Source organism: Gymnogyps californianus, chromosome 28, assembly GCF_018139145.2.
Source record: "Gymnogyps californianus isolate 813 chromosome 28, ASM1813914v2, whole genome shotgun sequence".
In the NCBI taxonomy this organism is placed as follows: domain Eukaryota; kingdom Metazoa; phylum Chordata; class Aves; order Accipitriformes; family Cathartidae; genus Gymnogyps; species Gymnogyps californianus.
In genome coordinates, this window is record NC_059498.1 from 2,194,645 (window position 1) to 2,220,593 (window position 25,949).

A 25,949-nucleotide genomic window follows, 5' to 3' on the forward strand; every position below is an offset into this window, starting at 1 on the left:
CCTTTGAGCAACTGTTTTCGTAGATTTACTATAGCCCCAAAACTTTGCTCAAATGGAAAATCAGCACAGCCAGCATTTTACAAGTTGTAATTTTCAAGCACATCATTTTTCACTGATCAGCATGAGGTTTCACTTGTTGTTTTATTGCTGAGGTACTCAGCCTTAGAAAGTCCTTCTGCAGAACCACACAGTCCTTCTGCAGAACAGTTGAGGTTGGAAGGGACCTCTGGAGATCATCTTGTCCAACCCCGCCGTGCAAAGCAGGTTCACCTAGAGCAGGCTGCCCGGTGCATCAGCCACTCCTCCCAGTTTTGTGTCATCTGCAGACTGGCTAAGGGTGCACTCTGTTCCATCATCCATGTCATTAATGAAGAGGTTAAACACTATTGGCCCCAGTATGAACACACGGGATAAACCGCTAGTGACTGGCCTCCATATGGGCTTTGTGCTGCTGATCACAACTCTTCAAGCCCAGCAGTTGAGCCAGTTTTCAGTCCACCGTGCTGGCCGCTTACCTAGTCCATCTTCCACCAGTTTTTCTACAAGGCTATTATGGGAGACAGTGTTGAGAGCCTTAACACATTTGAGATAAACATCCACAGCTCTCCCCTCGTCCCCTGAGTTAGTCATCTCATTGTAGAATGCTATCAGGTTGGTTAAACACAATTTCTACTTCATAAAACCATGCTGACAACTCATGATCACCTTCTTGTCCTTCACTTGTCTGGAAATGGTCTCCATAATTAGTTGCTCCATCACCTTCCTAAAGACTGAGGGTGAGGCAGACAGGTCTGTAGTATCTGGCTTCTCCTGCTTGCCCTTCTTGAAGACAGGCGTGACACTTGCTTTCTTCCAGTCCTCAAGAATGTCTCCTGACTGCAATAATGTTTCAAAGAGAATTGAGAGTGGCCTCGCAATGACACAGGCCAGCTTCCGCAGCACTCATGGGTGCATCCATTAGACCCCAACTGCAATTCAGTCTTCAGTTTAGATTCATTTCAACAGCCTCCTTTCCCAAGCCATTCATAAACACACCAAACAGCAGAGAACTCTGCAGAACGTGATTGCAACTCTTCTCCACTGTGAATGCGGACCAGCTATTCCTGCAATTGTTCCCTCAACCATTTATCCAGCCACACATGACCTCTCCTCACGTTATTAGCTTCTTCGCTTCCTTCAAGTATCTATAGTATGGGGGATGCTTGGGTGGTGTGCGGTTAATCTCTATGGTTTTAAGAAGATGAGGGAAAAGACAGATGTCAGGGACCTCTTAGCTGTCCTCCCCAAAGAAAGTACACACAGAGGTCTTTTTAGATATGTGGAGGAAGAGTTAAGTGACCAGATTCAGCCTCACTGGCCACAGGGAACCATGTGCTTCAGAGTGAGTAGAGTACTTCATTTTATAATCACATTAGGAGGAGAAGATCCAGGAAAGCATTGGTCCACTTCTCAATAAAGAAGAAAAGCTAACAACAGAAAATGCTAAGTTCAAACTGCCAAATACTTTTTTAGACAAATGAAGACTTCATGTGTTATGTGGCAGCTAATATTAATATCAGTGACAAATGGGCAAGAATAGGAAATAGGAGTAGGAAAAGAACAAGAGACAGCCCACGAGAGTATTAGATATTTGCAGATTACCTGGACATGAACTTCACCCAAGAGCACTCAGAGTGGGTGAAATGATCTCAAAGTCACTGAGAACTTGGACAGGGTGGGTGAGACACCAGGAGGAAGAAAGTGAATGTCATCCATAATGTTACAAAGGGAAAAGGAAGGGAGCCGTGGGGTTGGACTAAATCTCAAGAGATCCCTTTCAATCTCAACTATTTTCTGATTGTGTGGTATAGACCTATCACTAACTTAATTTCTGGAAAAAATTATGGCACAATGTCTTTTCAAGTAGGTAGAAGAAAACAAGGACACAAGAAATAGCCAAAAGGAATTTATCAGATCAGTCTGAGAACTTCCCTCTAGGAAAGGGTAGGAGGTCACACACAGAGGGTTTGAGAAAACAAATAAAGCAATAGAGGGAGATTTAGACTTTCATAAAGATGTAAATAGGTCTTATACGTCTTCATAAACACGTAGGAAAAACACAGGCTGAATGAAGTTAAAGGTAGACGAAAAGTGGATGGAAAAAAAGCCCACAAACTTTAAAGCACAACAAGAAAGGATCCATCCTGAATTTACTGGTATGTGGTGCTTTTATTAATAGCCTGGAAGATGGAACAGAATGCACCTATTAAATCTGCACATTACAAAGCCAAGATCTACAAATACACTGACAGGCAGGATTAAATTCATTTAAAAACAATGTAACTTGATACACAAGTTTCTAAATTGGGGTAGGAATAATTAACTGCATGTTGCAAAACAAAAAAATCATCATATTGAGGATTATAAACAGGCACGTACACCAAGGTACAGACAAAACCTGCCAATTGACCTGGAATTGATTAGCACCTCAGTTACCATGCCCTCTTTTGGTCATCACACTTCTAAGCAGTGAAGAATGACCAAGGGAAGAGAAACAACAACAATCGGTGATCTAGAGGTTATGAGAAATGGTTTAGGAATCTGAGATCTAGCCTTGAGAATACTGAAGAGAAACACGAACAGACAAGTATGTGAAAGCCTCATCCAAAACCATAAAAGAAATAAACAATATATGATGAACTGCTGCCAGACTGAGAATAAACACTTGAAAAATTTTGACAGTAAAGATGCTCTAAGCAGTGGAATAGGCTGCCTTGGGAGGTTCTGGCATTTCTATCACCTCAGTTACAGGTTAGACGTGTCTGACACTGATTCTTCATTAAAATTATCCTATTTTAAGGCTAGACTGGATGAGATCTTTTCCATTATTATTCTTCTCATAGTAGCTGAGTACTTCAAGAACATTAATGTATTAATTTTTAAGATAGCTTAAACGACAAGTCTCCACTTCACAGGCAGAATCCAAGAAAGAAAATAATATCTGAGTATCTGCTAATTTGAATGTCCATCTTGTGTTTTGTTAATACTTCACTTTTACATACTGAGCTGTACTTCAAAAATACAGAGCACTGAAACCAATCAATCCCAAGAGGTCAGAGGACAAGTTAAGATGGTTACCAGGAAATAGAAATCACCTTGAAAAAGTCTGATTTAACCTACTTATTGATAGTAACAGGAGAGGATGGGGAATTTCAGTTCCATTTCAATCTAAAAGGAACATGATCTGTAACAGCAAACATTTCTATACCTGTTATTAAACAACAACATGTACGTACAGAATGTGCTTAGTCGTTGTAGAGGCCCCTGAAAAATGTGCCACGTAAGTCAGAAAAATCACTTCCCTGCTGAAAGTCAAGACTGTTTCAAAAGATGGAGACATTAGAATGTTCTTTAAAAAGATAAACAAGAGTTCAGTACTAGCATTTTCTTTCCAGGTCTGAGAAAATGCTTTTCAGTTTTGTTGAAATTTACAGCTCCGGGTACCAAATATCAAAAACTTTAGTCCAAATGGCTAAAATGGCTAAATATCTGTTGAAGTCGGGGAGGGAAGAGAACAATGTTATAAGTATTCAGCAATCATCTTAATGTTAGACAATGGCACAATCCATTGAATGAGCTGAATTTAAAGTCTCAGCAGAAAAAAAAGCCTTTAACATGGATGTGAAGAAAGGGCTTATCTGCAGGAACAGTTTAGAAAATAAAATATTTATCAAATAAAAGGAGGAGCTTTAGCTTGAGCAAGAGGATGCTTTGAACTGCAACAAAGACCAACCAAAACCATTCTGCAGTTCACCACGAAGTTGCACAGCTTTACTATGAGCCGGACGTCACAGAGATCCGGAAAGGGCTTGAAAAGGAGGACGATTCCCTAGAAACACGGCTTTTGTAGGGCTGTCCTTCAGAAAGAAAGCGACTGCTATCTTACCTCTATCAGTGCCCTGCAAGTGTAAAGTTCCTTCCTTAGAAGTATCATTCGTACAACAGTGAGGCCTCATGGACGGCACTAAAAAGGAGTGCCCCTTTTGTTTCAAGACACCTTCCTCAATCCTCATCCAGATAAGGATTTATTTCCGTTTGGCAGTCACAAGATTATTAAGAGTCAAGCATTAGGTGAAAGATAACAGCATCACCAATGTTCGTAATGCTAAAGAATCTCCAGTAAATGACTGCGGAACTGTAGCCTTAAAAGCAATCAGCTCAGGTCCTCATTGCTTAAGCAATGAAGGTCCCATTGTGGTTCAAAAGTGACCTTAGCCCTACTGCCCACTGCCTTCCTCCTGCCGCCCCTGGCATTCACGTAGCTATGTCACATCAAGCCAACCAGGGAGCTGATCTAGCTGAATGCTAACCCTATACATTTTGTTTAGTAGTAGTATTTTTTGCTTCCAATTGTATTAGCTCTCTACAGAGCCATACAAGCCCAAAGCTACCACAGTAGAGGTGGTAGATATGCGCATGGGAAAAGTAAATTGTCCCTTTTCCAGGGCAGCAGGGAGCTATGGCAAGGTTTAACGACTAGCTGAAGTTGATCTAAGATTTCTTTTCTTGGATAAACCAAAGATTGTAGCATCAGAGTAGTATTTACACCCTTGGATGATATGGTTAAACTAACGTTGATTTATATGCTCCAAACCCAGAACATTCCTTGGAATTTAGATAAACCACACACAAATTGCAAGTAATTTTTGAAGGGTCTATAGAGCCTCTATGTAGTTACAGGACAGAAATATTTATTGCATTTGGCATGGAAGTTGCAGTCTGTGAGCACTGGGCAAAAAACAGAAATGGGTGAGTGCTAGAGCACCAGATAGCAAGCAAATTCTTTCTTTTCCTTTCCCAATAAATTATATACAAAGGTGAACAGCTGTCACACTGACATTTCAGATCTGAAATATAGTTAAGAGCAAGTTATAACTAAGGCAAAGAAAATGAATGTCAGAAAGTTTTGTTTTTTCAAATTTCAGATAAGCTCTTTAGCCCTAGGGTTAATCAGAGAGCCAGAGAGCTCTGTTTGGAGTCTAACTTCTTACCAGAAAAATGTTTCTTTGTGTAGTATGTGTGTAAACACGCACAAGTAAGGGTATATGTATTTATGTAAATAATATGGCACACCTTTAATTCATTGCCCAGGGTAATCAAAATACTAGTGGTCCTTCAGAGAATCTTTTTCTTCCTGTATTAAGCAACACCAATTAACAAGAGGAACCATCTGAGCAGCATACCGTGCAAAGCAGCTCCACAACCTCACCCTGCAGTCAGCAAGGTTTCCGACCTTCTCCAGAGGTACCTGATGGAGATGTAGGTCCTCCACAGCAAAGGTAGCTGCTGCACATCATTACCAAGGAGTGCCCAGCCATCAGGTTAATTCAGCTAATGATAATACCAAGGGAATGTACTTGTAGTCTGACACATGACTGCTTAACATGCTGCCAGATTCCATGCAGCCAGGGAAGTTGAATAGGTGAAGCTATAGCAAAATGAAAACAAGCTCTAATTATCTCTAGTCTACTAACATACTTCTCATCACAGTCCAGTGACACTGATGAGAATTCCCACAGTCTAAATCTTTTACCTTCACATACGGTCACAGCTAAGGACTCTGTACTGCAGCCATGAATATATATGATAGTTGCTTCAAAAGGTAAAAATATTTCAAGTAAGGGATGCCAGTCCATCCAAAGGCCAGCTGTCAGCAACATTTCTGAACTGGACACAACAGACTGTCTAGGTAAAAGCTTTTCCTTCCATAGCCAACACCATTTCTCTCATTTCCTCCCTCTGCAGAGCAGCTAGATATTTAACAAATTTAAGCATTTGATATTCTCAAGCAGAGGCAGAGAAGTTATGACTTGCTCACAGCCGCAAAAAAACAAGAGAACCAAGATCAGCCCCCAGAAGGCCTTGGCTATCAGATCGATATGAAGTAAAAAGGCAGGCAAGAGAGAGAATCATGCACTAATTGGATTTAGCCTACAGGGTTTCTTCAGTGTTTCTCCATAAGCGTTCAAATCACTAAGAAAAGACCTAATGCACCTCACAGGGAAGTTTACTTTAACATCAATTCCATAAGCACTGGAAACAGACACACTTTACACAGCCACACACAAACAGGAGGTATCTTCTGATGAAAATCTGTTTTGTAATCAAAATCTTGATTGCTTCATTTGTGGGGAGAGGGAAGGAGGATCAAGAAATATAAACATACACAGAAATTATACAGCTATAGATTCCAAGTTTAAATATGAACCCACAGAGATTATATTCAGAGAACGACGACCAGCTATAACATCCCCAGCCACTTTATGTGACAAAATAAGATATCTGCAGCTGCATGCTGCTTACTAAAAATTAAAACCAGTACCATTTATCTGCCTGCCAGCACATGTTTACAAAGTAATGGGACTGCCTTTCCTTCCCCCGACCCAAAAAAAGAAAATTATATTTAGAATCTGTGCTTTTATTTCACAAACTCCAAGACGTGCCATGGCCTGTGCATCCTCTCCAGCATTTCAAATCTGACCAAGCATAGATCAACACAGGATACTGTATTTATTGGGCTAATGCTGTGAGAAGGACATAGGTTTATAGTGCAACTAACAGGACAACAGACATTTAATATATAAGGCAGGATCATTAAGACAGAATTTCCTTTGACCTATATAGACAGCCCCTTGCCAGTAAGTCAGGAATAGGAGCATTCAGTCTCACTGCTACGAATAAATGAAGCATTCAAAAGAATAGGGAGCATTTCAGTTCCAACAGAAAAGTATTCAGTTAAACCATATAGCTCATTCGTTCAGACATTTCACATACAGTGTTGAGTATTCGTGTTGTTTCTTTGTTCCCCTTCTCTAGCCAAGTAACGAGTACAAAACACGTTCGGGAGCAACAGGGGAAGAAAAGGCTTTGTTAGTCTATTAGGTCCCGAAGCAACTGCTACGTTATAGCATCATAAGGTTGTTAGTTGATATCCAGTCTGTACAAACCAGAAAGAGGCCTGCATCCTGTACCTCAGCCATACTTCTCCAGATTATACGCACCCATTTGCTCCACAATTTCAGGTGGAAAAACTCGAGAAGCAAAAGCTCGCCGGAAAATATCTGAGAATTCTTTGTCAAGGCCCCCAATGCCCATTTTCTCAAAATTCCAGTCTGGGTTGATGATTGACTGGCGGTTCTCCTTGGTCTTTGATTTACCTGCAAAAAAAAGAAATCATTTCAAACATGTAGCACAGCAGCATTAGAACAAACAGAAGTACAAACACCAGAACAGTTCTACCAGGTCAGACCCATGTCCAGCTAACTTGATGTTCGGTTTCAAACATTAGCCAGCAGGATGCACTACGACAAGGATGCAAGGGCAGTGTACCAGAGACTCAGCTTACTTAGTAAACTATTTTCCCAGCCTTCCTACTGTCCATTCAGGGATTTCTCGAGCCAGGTGTTGCTCCTATGTATTTAAGAATCCACAGTAGATTTCTCTGCCACAAGTTTACCAAGGTCCCCTTGGACCCATGTAAACTTAGTACCCAGAGTGCCCTACAGCATCCAGCTCACCATGTCTGCTACTGGCTGCACAACCAAACACCTCCTTTCATGTGTCTGAGCCAGCTCCTATCAGCTTCATGTCCCCCAAGTCTTACACCTGAAGAGACAGTAAGTAGTATCAGTATCCACTCTCTTTCAGGCTACCTGGGATGATACTAGGTTTGTCCTGTATCCTCCTCAGTCATGCCTCTTCCAGGCAGAGCAGTCCTCACTTGTTCTTCCTTCCATACGCAGCAGCTGCTCCACACTTGAGCACCCTTGTTCTCCTCTCAGTCTTCTCTATTTCTACTACAGCCTTTGACAGACAGGCAGACTAGAACTGCATGCACTGTGGCTTGTTTGTATCTTAAATACAGGTACAAAATTATGCTCCACTTTGTTCATATTCCTTTATTAATAACATGTAATAATTCTTAACAGCTAGGCTTAATAATTCTTAACAACAGGGCTCAGGCTGCTACTGAGCATGGGTCCAGCATTTCCTTGAAACTATCATACTTTGGATCTCGGCCCAAAACAGCAATCATTTTTGACCGAAGTTAGGAGTGTTCTTCCCCCCACGCATCACTTTATGTTTATTTATATTTAATTTCCTCTGCCATTTTATTTCTTAGTCACTGAGCTCCATAAGAGCAAGTTTGTCACCTCATTGCTCAGTCTTTTTTCCAATTTATTCAATAATTATAATGAAAAGCAAAGGCCCCAGCAGAGATTCATGCTGAACTCCACTGGCACTGGCTATTTACTTCTACCCTTTGATTACTCATCTACCCATGCAAGAAGAGATACCCTTCTCTCTTACAGATCTCTGGTTAGATTCTTTTTAAAGTAACTTTGATAAAGAACTTGGCTGGAAGAGCTTTGAAAAACAAGCAGACTATGTCAGCCCTTATGCCTGTGCTTCTTGATTTCCGTTATGAACTCCAGTGGGATCATGAGGTAGGACTGCCCTTACAGAAGACAGGCTGACCCTTCCCAGTGTACCATCTTTATATAGATATCCACTAATTTAATTCTTTATTACAGTTTGTTGATTTCTTCTGTACAGATTTCAGGTTCAAAGATCTGTAGCTCTCCAGACCTTCTCTAGAATCCTTTTAAAAATGGACAGCACATTCACCTTCTTGCAGTCCTCAGATACCAGAGCACTTTTAAGCAAGGTTACACAAAACAATTACGAGGTCAGCTAGATCCTTTACAACTCAGAATAATAAAAGCCAGTCTTGGCAAACCACCATGGTTCATTTTGGCTGTTTGTTCCATAACCTCTTCTAGAGCTACTACAAGTTCAGCCAGATCCCCTAAGCACAGGTTTTGTAGTCTCCATGCAACGGTGTAACCGCCCTCCTTTCCCTTTTGCTGACAAACCACACGCGTTTCAGTCTTACAGAGCTCCTTACTGCTTTTCAGAGAAGCTTTAAAGTACTCAGGGCATTTAGGAAGTAGACAATAAGCACAAATGCTCCTATAAGAATACTGCTGAGATGCTGTCAAATCCATGTAGTCTCAACTTAAGTTTATTCAAGGGAATTTATAAACAAGCACTAACACTCTTATGGGTTAGAGTGATGCTTCCAAATGGCTTTCAGCATCATCATTTTGCTTAGCTACCAGAGAAACCAATAGTAATATAAAAATCCAGAGAGAAAGCAAAGACTCTGAAGATTATCCTTAAGTCATGCAGAAATGGGATGTCTTGTATTTTCCTAGACTTACACAGTGCTTTACAGGATTGACGCTGGGGACCATTATCTCCCCTAAAAAGCCAGTCGTGGCAAACTACAACCGTGCATTTTGCTGATTTGTTCCATAACCTCTTCTAGAGATACTTTAAGCTGAGCCAGATAATGAGTTAGCATCTACAAGTCCAGCGAGTACACTAAACAAGTTCTGTGTTAGCTGAATAAGACTCCTATTAATCTTGGTCTAAACACACCTGGAACCAATATTTCAATTCCAAGTGCAGCAAAACCTTTAACTAACATGTTAGGGACAACATGGTAGTGTGTATAACATACAGCACTAATACACAGTACCATGCAGGGCAGCAGTGAGCATTTGATTCACTGATTATTGTGTATTTATTATCTCATTGCTCCACTACAGCTTTTGTATCAGACCACTCAGCCAGGCATGTTCCTCTTCCTGTAGAGCTTAGCCTACACCCCCCCCTTCTGGCTGCATCTGATCAGGATACAATTCTTGCAGATTGAATTAAAACATCATCCATTGGTTTTATAACACATAATTTTATGCTAAGTAAAAGAAATAGAATTGGGCTTGAGGTTTTTTTTAAATTATTACAATTCTTTTCTATTGAAAAAAATAAAGGCCCTTTATTGAAGGCAGTGCTCAGTGACGCTTACTTTACTTTTATCTCCTCTCTCAGAATTTAATTATTCAAAACTTTACAATTCTCCAGAGACTAACAAAGCACATTAAGTAGCTGTGCCTCAGATCAATGAGGAGATTAAATAAAGTACCAATCTGACAGAAGTAAATTGAGGCACAAGCAACTCTTTCGTCTTGTCTGTAAACAATGAAATCGAATCACAGTGAAGGATTCCTATTTCCAATCAATCAGCTCTCCCACAGGTCCACTCTTCACACCTATACATGGTAGGAGGAAGATCATAGGTCATTATATGGCTCTGAATATTAACCAAGTAAAATACAACTGCTTGCTCTGATGCAATAAATTGGATTATGTTAATACTCACCTCAAGATGTCCTATCAAAACACAGTAAAAACTAAACGGGCTATAATCATGTAATCACAGGTATGAACTAGTTGCCCATGCAAATTTCATTTGGTGCTCTTAAAACCTGTATCCTTGTTAACGTGCCTAATTACAGTCATCTACAATTCAGCCTACGGACCTCTGGTGGGGTTTTTTTTCAGTACAGATGACTGGCCGTGCTTTCAGATAAAAACGTCCACGTAAGATGCAAGGTATGTGGTTACACAACAGCCTCACGTCTCCTCATTTTTTGGAGCGACTGTAGCACATGAAGCAGACAACTACAGAACATGAAGTCACAGCCTCGCATTTGAGGGAAGATGGCACTTCAGGGCACCATCAAAACTCAGCCTCTGCCACAAGCTCCTGCAATGCTGAATGAGTTGAATTCTACTTTCCTAAGTGGCCACTACCCTCACATGTTTTATTCCTGTAATAAATACTCAAAGGACTGAGCATTCACAGTCAAGCAGAGCTGTGCTTTGAAGCCTACTGCAAAAATAACAGGTATTAAAACTCAACTGAGTACTCAACTGAGTGCCCATCTGAGCTGGCCAGGTTCACTGAACCCCCACTCACAGCAGCCTTCACCTGCCACTTCTTATCTGTGGAAGAGCAGCAGCAAAAGGAGAAGTCTTCTTAGCTCACAGACTCCGGGAAGAGAGAACAAAATAGGAAAGGAAAATGAGAAAAAAGAAAAATGAGAGTGTCTGTTCAAGTACAAGACTTGAATCACACCCAGAAAAGAATGCCTAGAGCCACGTTACCAGCAAGGGAGGTATTTGCAACTGTAGGCTTGCTAAGTATCATCCACTTCATAACACTGATAAGAAAAGGAACAGCCAGACTAACAGAGTGTGTATCTGTTCTGCAGGACAGCCACCATGGTCCCAGGGCACACACAAAGCCAACTGCAGGGAAGTGGCCCTCACTGCCTACTCTGTGGTCCAGGTCCCCATCATTCAAGCTGGTGGCTCTATGGGACCACATGAAATTCCTCCCTAACCCCGCACCAGTTTCTCTCTAAATGAATGGGTGGAGGACACATCAATTATGCCCTGACTTCTTTGCTAGTAAAGTATGAAATTGTAAATAAAGATTTGTTTTGTTGAGGTTTTAGAAACTGTCTCTTTAAAAAAAAGTTCATAGTTTTGTTAATAATCTTGCTGTGTAAACAGTTAAAATAAACACACACAATGAACCCCCTGTGCTGTGTTTTGCAGCTGTCATCAGCTTCTGAAGAGCAGGACTTCCAGAAGTCAAGAAAACTGAAGTGCTCTTCAGAAGCTGTCCTCTCTCCTTGAAGAAGAGATCTCATTAGAGATGGGATTTTCAGAAGTTTTGCACTCACTTTGAAATTTTGGCTACACACTCAAAAAAGTTCTCAATTTCCTATTTCCTTGCTGTTTTAATTAAATTCAATTAAAGAGGTGTTGGCTTGTTAGTGTCCCTGAAAATATCATTCTCTGATGTTTAAAGAGTTAAGATATTTCAACTAGTTGCTGACTTTTGCTGAAGCTACTGTTCCATTGCACCTTTCTAATCTAGGCCTAGGAGTGCAAGTTAACTTCTCTACTCATCTAACTCGATTTGCTATTGTCAGAATCTCTCGAAGTCACACTCACCTTTTCTCCTCCTAGCTCTGTGTCTGTATATTTTAGATACACTGTGGTGATAAGCATGGTATAGAGACCCACAGAACTGCTCTAGTATGTTGGTCAGTTGTGGAGCTTCATACTGGGAGGACAGTGACTTTTCATAAAGCCCCTGTTTAGAAGCAGCAAAGTCTGCTGGAAGGATGGCGTCTTCTCAGTGCAGTGGTTTTCAAGAGAGTCCTGAGCATCTACAAACTGCTTTCTAAAGGGTGTGACAGGTTCCTAAGGGATCAAATCCAGTCATCTGCTAGTTTAAACAGATACCCAGGAGACATTTTGAGATGCAGTTTTCAATGGATTAGGTCAACTGATGTAACCAGAAAAACAAACTTTGAGGCATACAAGTCTCTGAGGCCTGAAAAGCAACAAACTTCAAGCATTATTTATCTCTTTGGATACAGTGGCACTTACCGATCAGATTGAGAGAGGAGTTCTCAGCTTTTTCAAAGGCAACTTGACTGTTTCCAAGAACCAAACCAACCTCAATCTGCAAAAGGGAGGGAAACAAATAATTACATTAAGTTATTAGGCTCAGCTTCAGATTGCTTCTTAGGTATCTCCAAGCACATCTCAGAAGGCAAGAAACAGCAGCAAAAGCTCCACTACAAAAGTCATTGGGAAGAATGTGAAATACCAACACCTCCTCTAAAACTAACATCGTTGAATGCAGAAGCTCATCAGATATAATAAACTGGCTTTTTAAAGTGTCATGGTTTAAGCCCAGCCAGCAACAAAGCACCATGCAGCCACTCGCTCACTCCTCCACCCCGGTGGGATGGGGAGGAGAAAATACAAGAAGCTCATTGTCGAGACAAGGCCAGGGAGGGATCACTCACCAAGTATGGTCACAGGCAAAACAGACTCGGTTTTGGGGAAAAATAAACCAATTTAATTTGTTACCAATCAAATCAGAGTAGGATGATGAGAAATAGAACCATATCTTAAAAACACACCTTCCCCCCACCCCTCCCTGCTTCCCGGGCTCAGCTTTGCTCCCAATACCTCCTCCCCGCCAGCGGCACAGGGGGATGGCAATGGGGGCTGCCGTCAGTTCATCACACGTTGTCTCTGCCAGTCCTTTCTCCTCGAGGGAGGACTCCTCACACTCTTCCCCTGCTCCAGCGTGGGGTCCCTCCCACGGGAGACAGTCCTCCATGAGCTTCTCCAACGCACGTCCTTTCCACGCACTGCAGTCCTCCGCAAACTGCTCCAGCGTGGGCTTTCCCACGGAGTCACGGCCTTCTCCGGGCCCAGCCACCTGCTCCCAGCGTGGGGTCCTCCACGGGCTGCAGGGCAATCTCTGCTCCACTGTGGACTCCACGGGCTGCAGGGGAACCTCTGCTCCCCGGCACCTCCTCCCTCTCCTTCACCGACCTCGGTGTCTGCATGGTTGTTTCTCTCACATTCCACTCCCCTCTTCACTGTAGCTCCTCTTCTTCCATTTTCTCATTCCTCTCCTTCTGTTTTTACTGTAGCTGCTCTTCTTCCTCCTCCTCCTCCTCCATCTTCCTCCACCCTTTCACTCTCTCCCTCAGCAGTCTTTCCCCCTTCTTAAATATGCTATCACAGAGGCGCTACCACTGTTGCTGATGGGCTCGGCCTTGGCCAGAGGTGGGTCTGAGTTTGGAGCCAGGGAAGCTTCTAGCAGCTTCTCACAGGAGCCACCCCTGTAGCCCCTCCCCTGCTACACAAACCCAACACATAAAGTTATTTGTTCAGTTCAAACCCGACTATTTTATTTAAGCAAGATCTAGCAAGTAAAGAAGAAAATAAAATCATGTCCTTTCTACAGAAGGAAAAAATCAAAACTGGACATATCTGGAAGACAAAAAGGCTCAAGAGAGAATGTTTCCATGAACTAGTACATAAAGACGAAAAGATATTCCTTGTATCTTCCCCAGCTCTGCACTTCAGTGCATGCAACTCGAAGCTCCCAACTACACAAGCACAGGAGACTGCATTAAACTGAAAACAATGCTCCTTATCTTCTCTGAGGCAAAAGACGCAGCCAGATGACACAAATGTGTGACTTCACCAAATGCAAGTAACCTAAATTCCTCCTTGTAGTAAGATCGGATCAGTACTTGAATCTTTGCAGTCCCTAGGGAATGAACATGAACTCGTGTGAGCCTACCTTCTGCTTTTTGCTTGCTCCAGACTCTCCTTTGAGAATGCTGGGGTCCATAGCTTCCATGTCCTTTACCAACAGGCCAAAAAGTTTGTCATTAAAGCTGAACACAAGCTGTGGAAAGAAAAAACAGAAGGGGATTTTAACTCATTAAAAAGCTAAAAAGGATTTTGACAAGGCTACTAAGATTTGAAGAGAAAGAGGCCTGAAGACGAAGTTTACCACCCAACAAATTCCATGTCGTTTTTACCCTGCAGAGGTCTGGCATACTGAACATGTCCTTTTCATGTCCCATACTTAAGAGTAACAGATCAAAAGTAGCAGAACATGAAGTCAATTGGAAAAAAAAATCAAAGAAAAATTCTCCTTCCAAGAAAAGCTTCTCTTTCCCCCTCTGTTCTCCCCGCCTAAATGTTCTATATCATCTCTTGACATTTTCCTCTCTCTTTAAATATTGGTGCTAGGCAAGGAGAACAATTTAGCTCAAACCTTTTTGATCTTTCACATTTCAGGTTGACAAGGATACCTCAAAAATAGTGCTAATGAGAGACAGAATGAATATTACGAGAAGTAGGGTACATCCCATAGAAAAGCAGGCTGTCTCTGCACAGTTCCTTTCCTCCAAGATTACATTTGCAACTGACTTAAGATTCAGACACTGCAAGTTGTAAACTACTATGAGAGACAGACCTCGACCTCTCCTAAGAATATGGCAAACCAGAGGCTATCGCAGATGTTTGCAGGGGTAGAAGCCCATCTGCTGCAGAGCTGAGAAGGCTCAATTATAGGGCCATCAGCTTTCAGAAATCCCTAAGTCAAATGCTTCATACCTATTTTACTACTGGAGTCTGTAGAGTAGCAATGAATGTTACAACAAAATACACTGCACTTGAAAGGTGCTACTGAGAATTAATTAAAACTGGTTTTCATTTTGTTCTTATACAGAAGGAAGAAAAAAGTTACTTCTCAAAAGATTCCAGGAGCTGCCATGCTTATATCCAACCAGGCTACAACGGAGAGAGAAGCCAACTCTCTCAAGCCTTGGGATTTTCCTCACAAAGACAGACAGATTTCTTTAGATAAGGAAAAGGTAGATTTTAAACCACTCTGCTCAGGCTCTCAGTGAAAGTCATGATGGTTCCACTTTTCGTAAAGAAACCATTCACACAATAAACAATTTCTGCCTATTAGCTGTCCTTTGCAGCACAGAGTCAGTACATAGGCATTCTTCAGTATTTTACATCACTGTAGTACAGGGATGTGCATGTTACTTAAGAACATTTTAGACCTGAAAAACAAAACAAAACCCACACCTGCTGGCCTACTGAGAAAGCTTGGCTGTTGAACTGCTGGATGAATTCAGCAGCCATCTTGTCTGTGTCGTAGGGGTTGGAGTCAATGTTCTTCTTCTGCAGAAAATCTATCTCAATTGTCATTGTGCCAATACACTGCTTAGCCTTGTCGAAAGTGTATAAGGAAACTGTTAAAAAAAAAAAAAACACAGCACATTTCAGAACAGCAAGGTCACCCCACAATATATTAAACATACTGTAAGTTTGGCAACATGCATTCTTCCATTCAGAATGAGTACTTAATAAAATTGAATATATTATTTCTGATAGAGACCCTTATTTCTCTTACATCCATGTTCTACTACAAGATCAAAAATACAGCAAGTGTATCTCCACTGAAAATCCCTGCATTTCTTTAAAAACTCTTATAGTCTCCTGTAAAACAGCTCAAACACCATACAAGCTTTGGGGGATGAGGACAATGAAAACAAATTCACACATGTGGTAGTACCACGATAGCTATATCTACATTGAAGGGTTTGGAGGACATGTCTTCAGAAAGCCCAAAAGCAGGCATTAAGAGTAGTCTTGCCCAAAAAAGCAATGACAAGAGGTCATAACTGGTTTTCTGTAGCAACAGACTGACTAGCTCTTCTCCAGATTAGGTAGCAGAAAATTAGATTACCTGCAAATTCAAGTGCAGTAATATAATCTACCAGGCTTCTACAGCCCAGAATGAAGCATCAACTACCCTTCATCTCTGACACAGAGGAAATAGCCCCTACACCAGGGGTGCACTTGGGCCTATCCTAACATGCCCCAGGTTACCTTCAGTAATGCCGAATCAATTGAACAGCCCTTGAAAGGGGGCAGAAACTAAAGTGGCATGCAAGGTACTTCACAGTCATTGCCAAGTGCACCTAATCCACACAGGTCTCAAGTTACATCACGTCAAAAAAAGAGGCCACTTAGGGCTGTTGCTGCTGGAGGAAAGAGGATAGAAAGGAAGAAAAGCATGGTCCACAACTTCAGGGACACTGCCTCAGCACAATTGATCAGGACAGGATCTCACAAAGTAGACAGTCCTAATAATTCACAAACCAGACTGCAGCAAAGGACAGAAGCGGATGTTTCTCCAGAAGACTGAGGAACATTATAGGCTTGCTTTGAATCTAGAGAAGAAAGTCTCATCCGATACAGAAGTCACAGCTAAGGCTACAGCAGTAGGAGGTAAGGGAAATGTACTTCATGCACAACCTACTATTTCCTATCAAGCTTCTTGGCTGTAGAATGGTTCCAGAATAAACCTGCAGACTCCAAGGAAGATGTGACATCAAAACAAGGATCCAGCATGCTATGATACATGATTCGTTCAAGTTAAAAGAATACAGAGAGCCTGTCTCTCGCTTAAGTTGTTACCAGAAGACACACAGGTCATCACAGCATGCGCATTTAACGTCCTTCCTGGTATAAGAATAGACCACCTAGAAATGAGCTGTCAAAGAAAGATATTCCAGGAAACATGGATAAAGATGAAACAATAAACCACTTCCTGAAGTGAGGTATATCTACTATATCAACTAGTTCTTTCAAAAAGGGATATGGCAGCAGGGTTATCACATAAGCCATAGCTTATGAAGGAGGGACTTTGGTCCTGCAAGGGCACAAGAGGAGTTCTTCTTACCTTACAGGTCACTTCAGGGCAGTTATTTCCTTTTACTTGCCTAATCTCAGGGCTTTGTCAAACAAAAACTTCCAGAAAGAATATCAGTCCCTGGATCTGGTCACATCACAGAACTGAGGTGTCAACTGAATATGAGTGGTCCTTACATAAAGGACTGAATGCCGGGGATGTCTGGTACAGAGGAGAACAGTAATGCACCACCGGGGATGCAGTCCAGTAAGCAATATACAGCACCAGCTTCAAAAGCTTGTAACGTCCTAGAAACAGAGAGGCAGGCTGAGAAGGTAGCAGTGACCTCCCGGTGCTGAGAAGGCAGCTGAGGCAGCCAGCCCCCAGCTCCAGGTGTGCATCTCCAACTGTAACACGGGAGCGGCTGAAGCTGAACCGCACTGAAGGCAAGACAACTGCATCCACTCAAGGCACTCAACCTTTCCACAAAGGCAAACTTACAAGATTCACTCACCTGGAAAACCTTTACCATATCATTAGGGGCTCAAGGGGACTCAGCTTCACTGTACCACTAAGCAGTGGACTGCATTTAAAACTGACATTTAAAATATAGTTTTCACATTATTAGGGGAACAAGACAAAAAGAGAGCCCTGGTAAATCACTAGTTTTATGAATACTTCTCCCTACCTGTAGAACAGCTTTACAAATCCTTTATACTCAGCAGGGAGTCATATGACATTTAGTCACTCTGCATAAAATTACTGCATTATTTTTCTTAATACATGTTCCCACATAGTTGGTACGTTTATAGCAAGGTCTACTACAAGTACAATCACAAATCTGCTCTAACAGCTAATCATGCTGAATATTAGTGTTTCTTTCCCCAAATAACTTTAGTACTAAAAAGCATTTATCTGTAAGCCAGCTGGCACAATGTTACTCATCAGCAACCAAACAAGGGTGAGAAACAATTTATGGGTCTCCTCCCCGCATTAGAGGCTATTCTTCAGTTTGAAAAACAAAACAAAAGGAGCTAGCAAAAAGAAATGGCTTCCAAGCCAGATCTGTGAGGCATCTAGTTGTGTAGAGAGGCAAACAGACCCGCTCTAGCTTGTCACTACAAAAAGAGATCCACAAAGACATCAGACCTCACACTTGAGCACTGATCCCCGCCCATGGACTTGCTAAGACCAAAGGAGCTTGGAAAACAAATAGCCAAGGAGCGAGCTTCCCTAACAGTACCTCACATCCACAGCTGTACCACTTCTCAGTCTAAGTCCTCCTCAATTTTTGACACAGGATGCAGTCATCAGCTCTGCTCACAATCCTCAAACGAGAGGAGAATTCCCTGGAATCACTGTAAACACCTCAAACGGCAAAACAGTGGCCTAATGAACAGTTTGCTCCACCTAAATGACCGTAAGCCAGCCAACCATTAGAGCAGGCTTCATCACAGCAACCTTGTCAAAGAAAAGGATGAGATGGCCACCCCCAGGAGCACACAGGTAATTCCTGATGGTCAAAAGAACGGACACGACCCATTACCTTGATCTGCTGTTGCAAAGAACAGGGAGACCCTCCTATAACAAGCTGCTGCCAGGAGTTTGGTCAATACTCCAGAAGCTACAGACAGATTAAACAGCAGCACCTATAACTGACAGTGATGCCAATCATTCATAAACCAGAGGTAACGGTGACAGACAGCAGGGATAAATGAAAGATAGAGCATGCAAGCTGAGAGACGCAAATCAGTCTCCTCTTTGAACACTGGCAAAGGCTTGTCAGGCTCAATTAAGACTTGAAATTGGAATACAAATCTTCAGCTTGCACGAACTCAAGATGGCATCCCTTTCCCTTTCCCTTCATCATACTGCAGAATATTCTAGTCAGTTATGGGTGAAAACATCAGTGCTACTCGCAAAGCTCATCACTCCAGCTATCCAGAGCACGCTGCTGGCTTTTGGCAACTCTTAGCCCTAAAACTTCCCCATTCTCAATACTCAAATTTAGATTGCAAGAATATCCTCAATGACAACAGCGGGTTTCTGTTAGCTGGTAAGTGTTCTCCAAAGCCACAAGAACAGACTATCCAGGACATGTTAAATGTTCACATCTGCATGTGGACACTGATGTCCCATACAGAGCTATGCCGATATACTAGCAGACGTCTGAAGATAACAGTCACAATAGTCCTCCAGGTTTTGAAAACATTAAGAGACAGAAATCCTGCAGATACAAGAGCAACTCCCTTTCCCTAATGAGGGCCTCACATTACCTGAAGAAGGGCTGAAGATCTGAGATTTTCCAATTCAGTTTCACTTCAGTATGGAAACACAGAATTCAGCTTTTATAAACACACGAAACGATCATGCTGCTGACTTACCATCTATCTCTTGTCCGATGGCAAGTCCAGCCCATTTTCGCTGTAAAAACAAGACAACAACTTCAGAAAGCCTGTCCTTCAGTAGAACAAACGCCCACTCAAAGTCAGCATCCTCACTCAGAAAAGCAGGCTCCCCCATGAGAACTTTAAGAAGCAGCAAAAAAGGGCACAATGGGATCTTACAAAGACCCCCAAATTAACAGGAAACAAGTCAAAAACATGGAATCATTTCTATTAATAATTCTATTTTCTGACCTCAGGAGGTTGTTCTGTCCAACCTCCTTCCTGTTATTGGTCACCCCACAGTCTCGGAGGAAGAAGTTATCGTACTAGATTGGGCTTTTTGTAATTCTGCTCATTTTATACCAAGGCTCAGGTGCTGATCACACAACAGGTAGTGCAAGAGGCAAGAAAGGCTGTTACACACTCCATGATCATTTTAAAAGCTTACATGTATATACCAGTTGCAGGAAATTGTTGTAATGTGCTTTAAGGTGTAATATTACCTAAGACAAAACTTGTTCAGAGAACTAGGAAGAATGAAACTGTTCAAAACCTTTAGGTCCCTTCAAATTCCTTTAAAAAGATTTGTGCAGCACAGAACTGCATGAGAAGTGGGAAATGGTTCAATAATTATGTGCCACGAAAATCTATGACCTTTACTATGCCAATAGTTCTGGCTTGATAATTGCAAAAATGGTATTTTTCCAATGGCTCTTGCGTTACAGATTGGCTAGTGTGTATTTACAGTCCACATCTCAGGCTATGCAGTATTCATGGGCTCTCAAATATCTAAACCTCAGAGAGGCAGGAATCACAAAAATATGTAAGCATCATTACACAAGGCTCTGGTAAGATCGCATTTGAAATGCTGTACTTTATGGTCATTTATGTTTGGCTTTTTATCTGGAAGGAACAAGTCTGAGAGAAGAAACACAATGACCTTTTTTAAAAAAATGAAAGTTTCCCCCTATGCGCCCTCTCCAATTTGTTCATGGTTCAAGCTTAAGGAAAGAATTCCCTTGCTATAACAGAGATCAAACTGTTAGAAATCAAAGCCCAGAGCAGGAAGTCTTACGTGTACTTACTGGTATTCCCACGAAGGTGAAAACAAATTATGTTTCCATATTTAATCTCATGCTTCACAGCTTCCACTGTTTACCTGCAAGGCCAGGAAGAATTCTCCCCCTCCCCTTGACACTCCAATTCTTCAGCAAAAGATATCCTAAACTCACCTTCACCTGCAAGTGCAAGAATGGTGGGCAGGCACACTGGCACTCTTGCAAACACTGGGCTTTGCTTAAACCCTCCAGGTTAAGCCTATGAAGCCTATCACCAAATTTCAGGACAGGAAGGAAAGCTGTCCAAGTTCTGCTAGAAAGATTAGTTAGGATCTTCTCCATGGCAAGAGATATAGCTCAATTCTTATGTTCATTTGGGTGTTTTCTGCTAAGGAGTTTGTCATCACTGCTTGGCTCTTCATCTTTTGGGCTCTGCGGTATACAAAATTTTTCATGGCTTTTGGTCTTTAAGCCTAAGAGTTAAGATTATTACAGAGTAAAGGTGGCCAAGAACTTTATGTGCATAATGAATGCACAAAAAAAACAGACTTTATTGGAGGTCTTAGAGCCTGTGTCCACTACACAACCGTCCGTGAATACATAAGGTAAACACACATTTTGTGTAACACTGGTTGCAATTATCCAAGGCTTCAGGAAATACTGGAAATTAAAACCCAGGAATACTCATATAAAACATTCATCTACCAGTAGCTGTAACAGTTACTACCACAGTCACTTTTAGAGGTAAGCAACCTACCTCATTCTTAGCAGGAGAGCTCTCCCGGCTCTACAACAACTACTGGAATCTACAAAAATCAACCCTAGACCATGAATGCATCTACTTTAACCCTGTGATACAAATATCTTCCACTGATAACTGCTTTTCTGTTTGGGCATCACAAATCATAGCTAGACACATGGTTAACGTAACACCCTCTTCACCCACTCATCCGGACAAACATGAATTTGAACAACATGTCAAAAAGCAAAAAGTCATTTTGGGGTCTATGCCAAGACATCTGTTGAGGAAAAAAAGTATTCTGTTCACAGCATAGAGACTCGGCTTCTAGACCAGTTACTAGCAGGAAAATATGAAAGCATTAAATCAGTGACCATGATTGTTGCAGTTTTACATTATGTGACTCACCATGTAAGCCAGTTAAAGGCTACAAGATTCATTTTTCTATTTAGAAGTTAATTTTATTAATTATTTATTCTAACCTTCATTTAACGTGTGATAACTTGACTTAATTAAGAAAGAGGAGACAAGTTAAATCTATTTTATGCATTTCATTGCACTTTTCATCTAAAAAGACTAACAATGACTGAGTAAAGTCAATAAAACTTCCAGCAGGTCTTTAAAAGAACAACACAGCAAAGAAAACCCTTTAAAGTCAAGGGAAACTAGGGAACAATAAAAATTCACAAGTAATAGCAGACATTGCTTAGGCTTTTCTTTTTGAAATAGTTTGTTTCTGGTGGGTTTTTAAAAGGTTAAATTACACCTTTTCTAGTATCTTTATCCCACCATGTGCTAAAAATAGATCAAAGTAATATAAGCAAGTTTGCTTCAGTTATAGTAAAAGTCTCCTTGAACTTTTGCTGTCAGAAATCAAATTTGCAGTATACACAGACATCTCCCTCCAATTAGAAGTTATCTTCAATCCTGATCTCAAAAGAGATTTTGCTTATTCTATAGCAAAACAGTAAGTCAAACCATATAGTACCTGGGGCAAGCTGAACGCGATGCTGCCAGGAACAACTGAAGAATGGGTTCTCAGCGTGAAAACGTATTTGTGGTTTGAGGAAGTCTTCACAACAACATGTCTAGAAGAGAGAACAGTATTTTACTTCGATATATACCCAGGAGGATTTTGCATTGCTCCCAGTGCTGTGAGAATTCAAGCGAAACAAGCCAGCTTATATCCGATCCTATAACGGAAAAAACAAAAGCTTTAGACCTACACCATGATGCAGGCACACAGCCATCTTTCACAGGAGTCCATCACTTTCAGTGATGTAATGTCATCTCAAAGCCCAACTGCAAGACATTGTACTAATAATTACTATTTACATTCCCCCACCAGTAGCCCTTTACTTCAGGAATTGCACTATACAAATGTGAGAGAACCAAACTATAACCACAAAGACTAAGGCTGCTATATCTAAAAATCAACACTGGTTTCACATCTCAAGCATCTAACACCAAAGCATCAATATTTTACCCAAATACAAGCAGTATCCCCCAAATGTGATTTCAACAAGAAATAGATGCAAAGCCTATACAAGGATCTTAGTATATCGTTTAGAACTTTGATCGCAGAAAAAAATGGAAGGAATTTCTGTACAAAAAGTAAAATTACATAGGCACTGAGGCTGTTCCTCTTATTTGCTAGCGACCAACAGATCTTGAACTCAGAGAGCATCTGAAGACCAGGAACACTGTTATAAAAACAGAACAATACAAACAGTCAGGAGCAGACACAGCAGCAGCAATGGCATGTGCCTGTCTGTCACTCTCAGAAGCTAAGCTGTCAGGAACAAAGATACTCAAAAGCTGCTTATAGTTATCCTCAGACTATGCCCGATAGCTCTTATCATATGATAGGCAGACTTCTTTTTGGCATAAGAAAGCAAAACAAAAGATGGGATTTGCGTGCACTGCTGGCAGGGGCAATGGTGGAATCAGGTTTCACCACATCTTCTTCACAACTGCCTGTACTTAAACTGCCCATAGGGTATATGAGGCCACCAACTCATGTGGTGTTCCCCTCTCACCAACCCTCTTACCCATGGTCAGAAACTAAGGGCTAGATGAACTGTGCTAACAGCCAAGGCCCACGCTCCTGGCCATCCTCCCTCCCTGGCAGTGAATGTATTACATGCACATATGCTCCATACGTCTTCATTTGCATATGCACAGCAAATCCAGCACCATGCAAAAGCAGATCTGCTGCACACTTATACATTGGCTACATCGTGTACGCATAACAGCTTCAGCCACATGGTAGGAAAGAACATATGGCCCTTTGAGACTAGCGGAAATGTGTGGCCTGCATAGCCAAAAACACTAGACATCGCTAGCTTTAGCCCAAACACACAGGGAAGTTTGCAAAACCTTTCCAGGAACTGCTAGCACTTGATGGCACAGCAGGGTAAGAAAGCATTTTAAACACGTCACACAGTGATACATACCTCCTCTGTCAGGTGGACCAGTGATCTGACTCTTCACTGGGCCTGGCCCTAAATCACCCATTAGCTGCCTAAAACCCCAGCTGTAGGGGGATGTGCACCCTTCCTTTTCCATCTCCTCCTGCCCCAGGCATAAATCCAGAAACCTGTTATAGGTGGTATGGTTCCCTATAAATCTTACAGAGGGAGAGCAGGACATTTACTGGTGCTTCATGGTGATCAGGGAAGGTTTCTGAGGACTGGGAGAAAGCATATGTCACTCCTATCTTCAAGAAGGAGGATCCAAGGAACTACAGGCTGGTCAGCCTCACCTTAGTCCCTAGAAAAGTGATGGAGCAACTAGTTCTGGAAGCCAAACATATTAAAGGACAAGAAAGGGACTAGGAGTAGTCAGCGTGGATTTACAAAGCAAAAATCAGGCCTGGCCAATATGATAGCTTTCTACGATGAAATGGTGAGCTCTGAGGATGAAGGGAGAGCTGTGGATATTGTTTACCTCAACATTAGCAATGCTTTCTACACTGCCTCGCACAACAATCCTTATAAACAAACTGATGAAATACAGACTAGGTAAACGGGCACTGCAGTGGATTGAAAACTGTCTGATGAACTGCTGGGCTCAGAGTTGTGATCAGCAGCATGAAGTCCAGCTTCAGGCAGTTCACTAGTGGTGTACCTACCCCAAGTGTCCACACGGGGCCAAAACTATTTAAACTCTTCATTAATGACCGGGATGATGGGACAGAGTGCACCCTTAGCCGGTCTGCAGATGACATGCCTGCTGATTGTGCTGCCATTCAGAGGGACTTTGACAGGGTGGAAATATGGGCTGACACAAATCTCATCAGATTCAATAAAGGAAAATGCAAAGTCCTCTGCCTGGGGAGGAGTAATCCCATGCACCAGTACAGGCTGGGGGCCAACTGGCTGGAAAGTGGCTTTGCAGAAAAAGACCTGGGATCCTGGTGGACGAGCTGAACATGAGCCAGCAACATGCCCTTGCAGCAAAGATAGCCAACAACATCTCTGGCTGCATTAGGAAGAGCGTTGCCAGCAGGTCAGGGAAGATGATCCTTCCCAGACTGAATGTTGCTCCAAGGACTGTTTCATTTTAAATTGAGTAGTAGATAAAATAGAGAAGCTGTCCAGGAAGCCGGGACTGAAATCAGGAGGTTTCCAGCACAGAGTGTATCAGCCTGAGTAATTCAAATTAATATCAATACACAACCAACTGGAAAGCAAGGTATTACGTTGCAGAGTATTAGACAAACACGCCTGTAGGCAAAATACAAGTTCTAGCTATGCTACTGGAATACCTTACCAAGAAATACACTTGATGACAAATAGCACCCTACTGGAAGCAGCTTGTAAAAGACCCAAGATTAAAGCTTCTTAAGACTGAGATGGATCCTGAGCAGTGCAGTAAGTTTGGCTCAAAGCACAGGAGTGACTTTAACATGTATAGATTCAGCATCTCTGGAGGAAGAAACAAACTCCACCACTGTTGGGTTTCACTTCAAAAAAGCGAAATGCAAGAAAATGAGGATAGCTGGTAAAAATACTGTGGGGTAGGGGTGGAGGGGTATCCACAAAGATTTGATACAAGTTAAAATTACTATATGGAAGCATACCATTCACCAAAAACATTTCCAGCAAACCAGAAAGATAGCAGAGCCTGACAGCAGGCAAATAGATGCCAGGAAGAAAAAAAGAAAAGAAAAAACAGAGAAAAAAAAAAATCAGCTTTCTGAAAGAAATCTCTAGCCAAGTGAGAAGATTAGGAAAGGTCAAATCCTGACAGGTTCTTTGAGAAAAATCCGCAAAATGCACAGGATCAACCATGTTTCTTCTCAAAGACAGCAGGAGCAGGCAGTTTCCAACAGGCTGTAAGCAGCCTAAGTATTAAGAATGTTCAAAATAAAGCAATAGCAGGAAAAACTAAATGCATTTTCCTACATTGATGTTGACCAGGAAGGAGCTAGGAGAGCTCATGGAGACACATGGGGGAAATCTCAACCTCATTAACAGCTTCTGCTTATAAACGAACAAAAGGAACAATGAGTCACCAGGGCCAGATATCTCCCAAGAGCTCCAACAGATGAAACTGCTGCTCTAATTCATGTGTACAGCCTTGCCTGAACCGATCAGAACCAAAACATGGCTGTGATGCCAATTCTTAAGACGGGCTCCAGACCGGGCCCAGGAAACTGTCTGTTGGTAAGTCTGCTGGCCAGGCTGAGCAAACCAACAGAAACTATAACAGATAATATTAACCTGTGTGTCCATTAGTTTTTATGTTAGTGAAGAAAGAGCATA

The 25,949-nt window shown here is 41.8% G+C and overlaps 1 protein-coding gene across 2 annotated transcripts in view; it reads right to left on the reverse strand.

Moving 5' to 3' along the window:
- The window catches only part of NSF (N-ethylmaleimide sensitive factor, vesicle fusing ATPase), an 86,333-nt gene that overhangs the window by 44,499 nt on the left and 15,885 nt on the right, over positions 1–25,949 (reverse strand). For both annotated transcript variants that reach the window (XM_050911809.1, XM_050911810.1), the window contains exons 3-8: positions 22,169–22,268; positions 19,381–19,420; positions 15,385–15,551; positions 14,078–14,185; positions 12,355–12,430; positions 7,041–7,196 (exon numbers count right to left, since the gene is read on the reverse strand). In XM_050911809.1, coding sequence (XP_050767766.1) covers positions 7,041–7,196; positions 12,355–12,430; positions 14,078–14,185; positions 15,385–15,551; positions 19,381–19,420; positions 22,169–22,268 — 647 coding nt within the window. The remainder of the gene's footprint in view (positions 1–7,040; positions 7,197–12,354; positions 12,431–14,077; positions 14,186–15,384; positions 15,552–19,380; positions 19,421–22,168; positions 22,269–25,949) is intronic.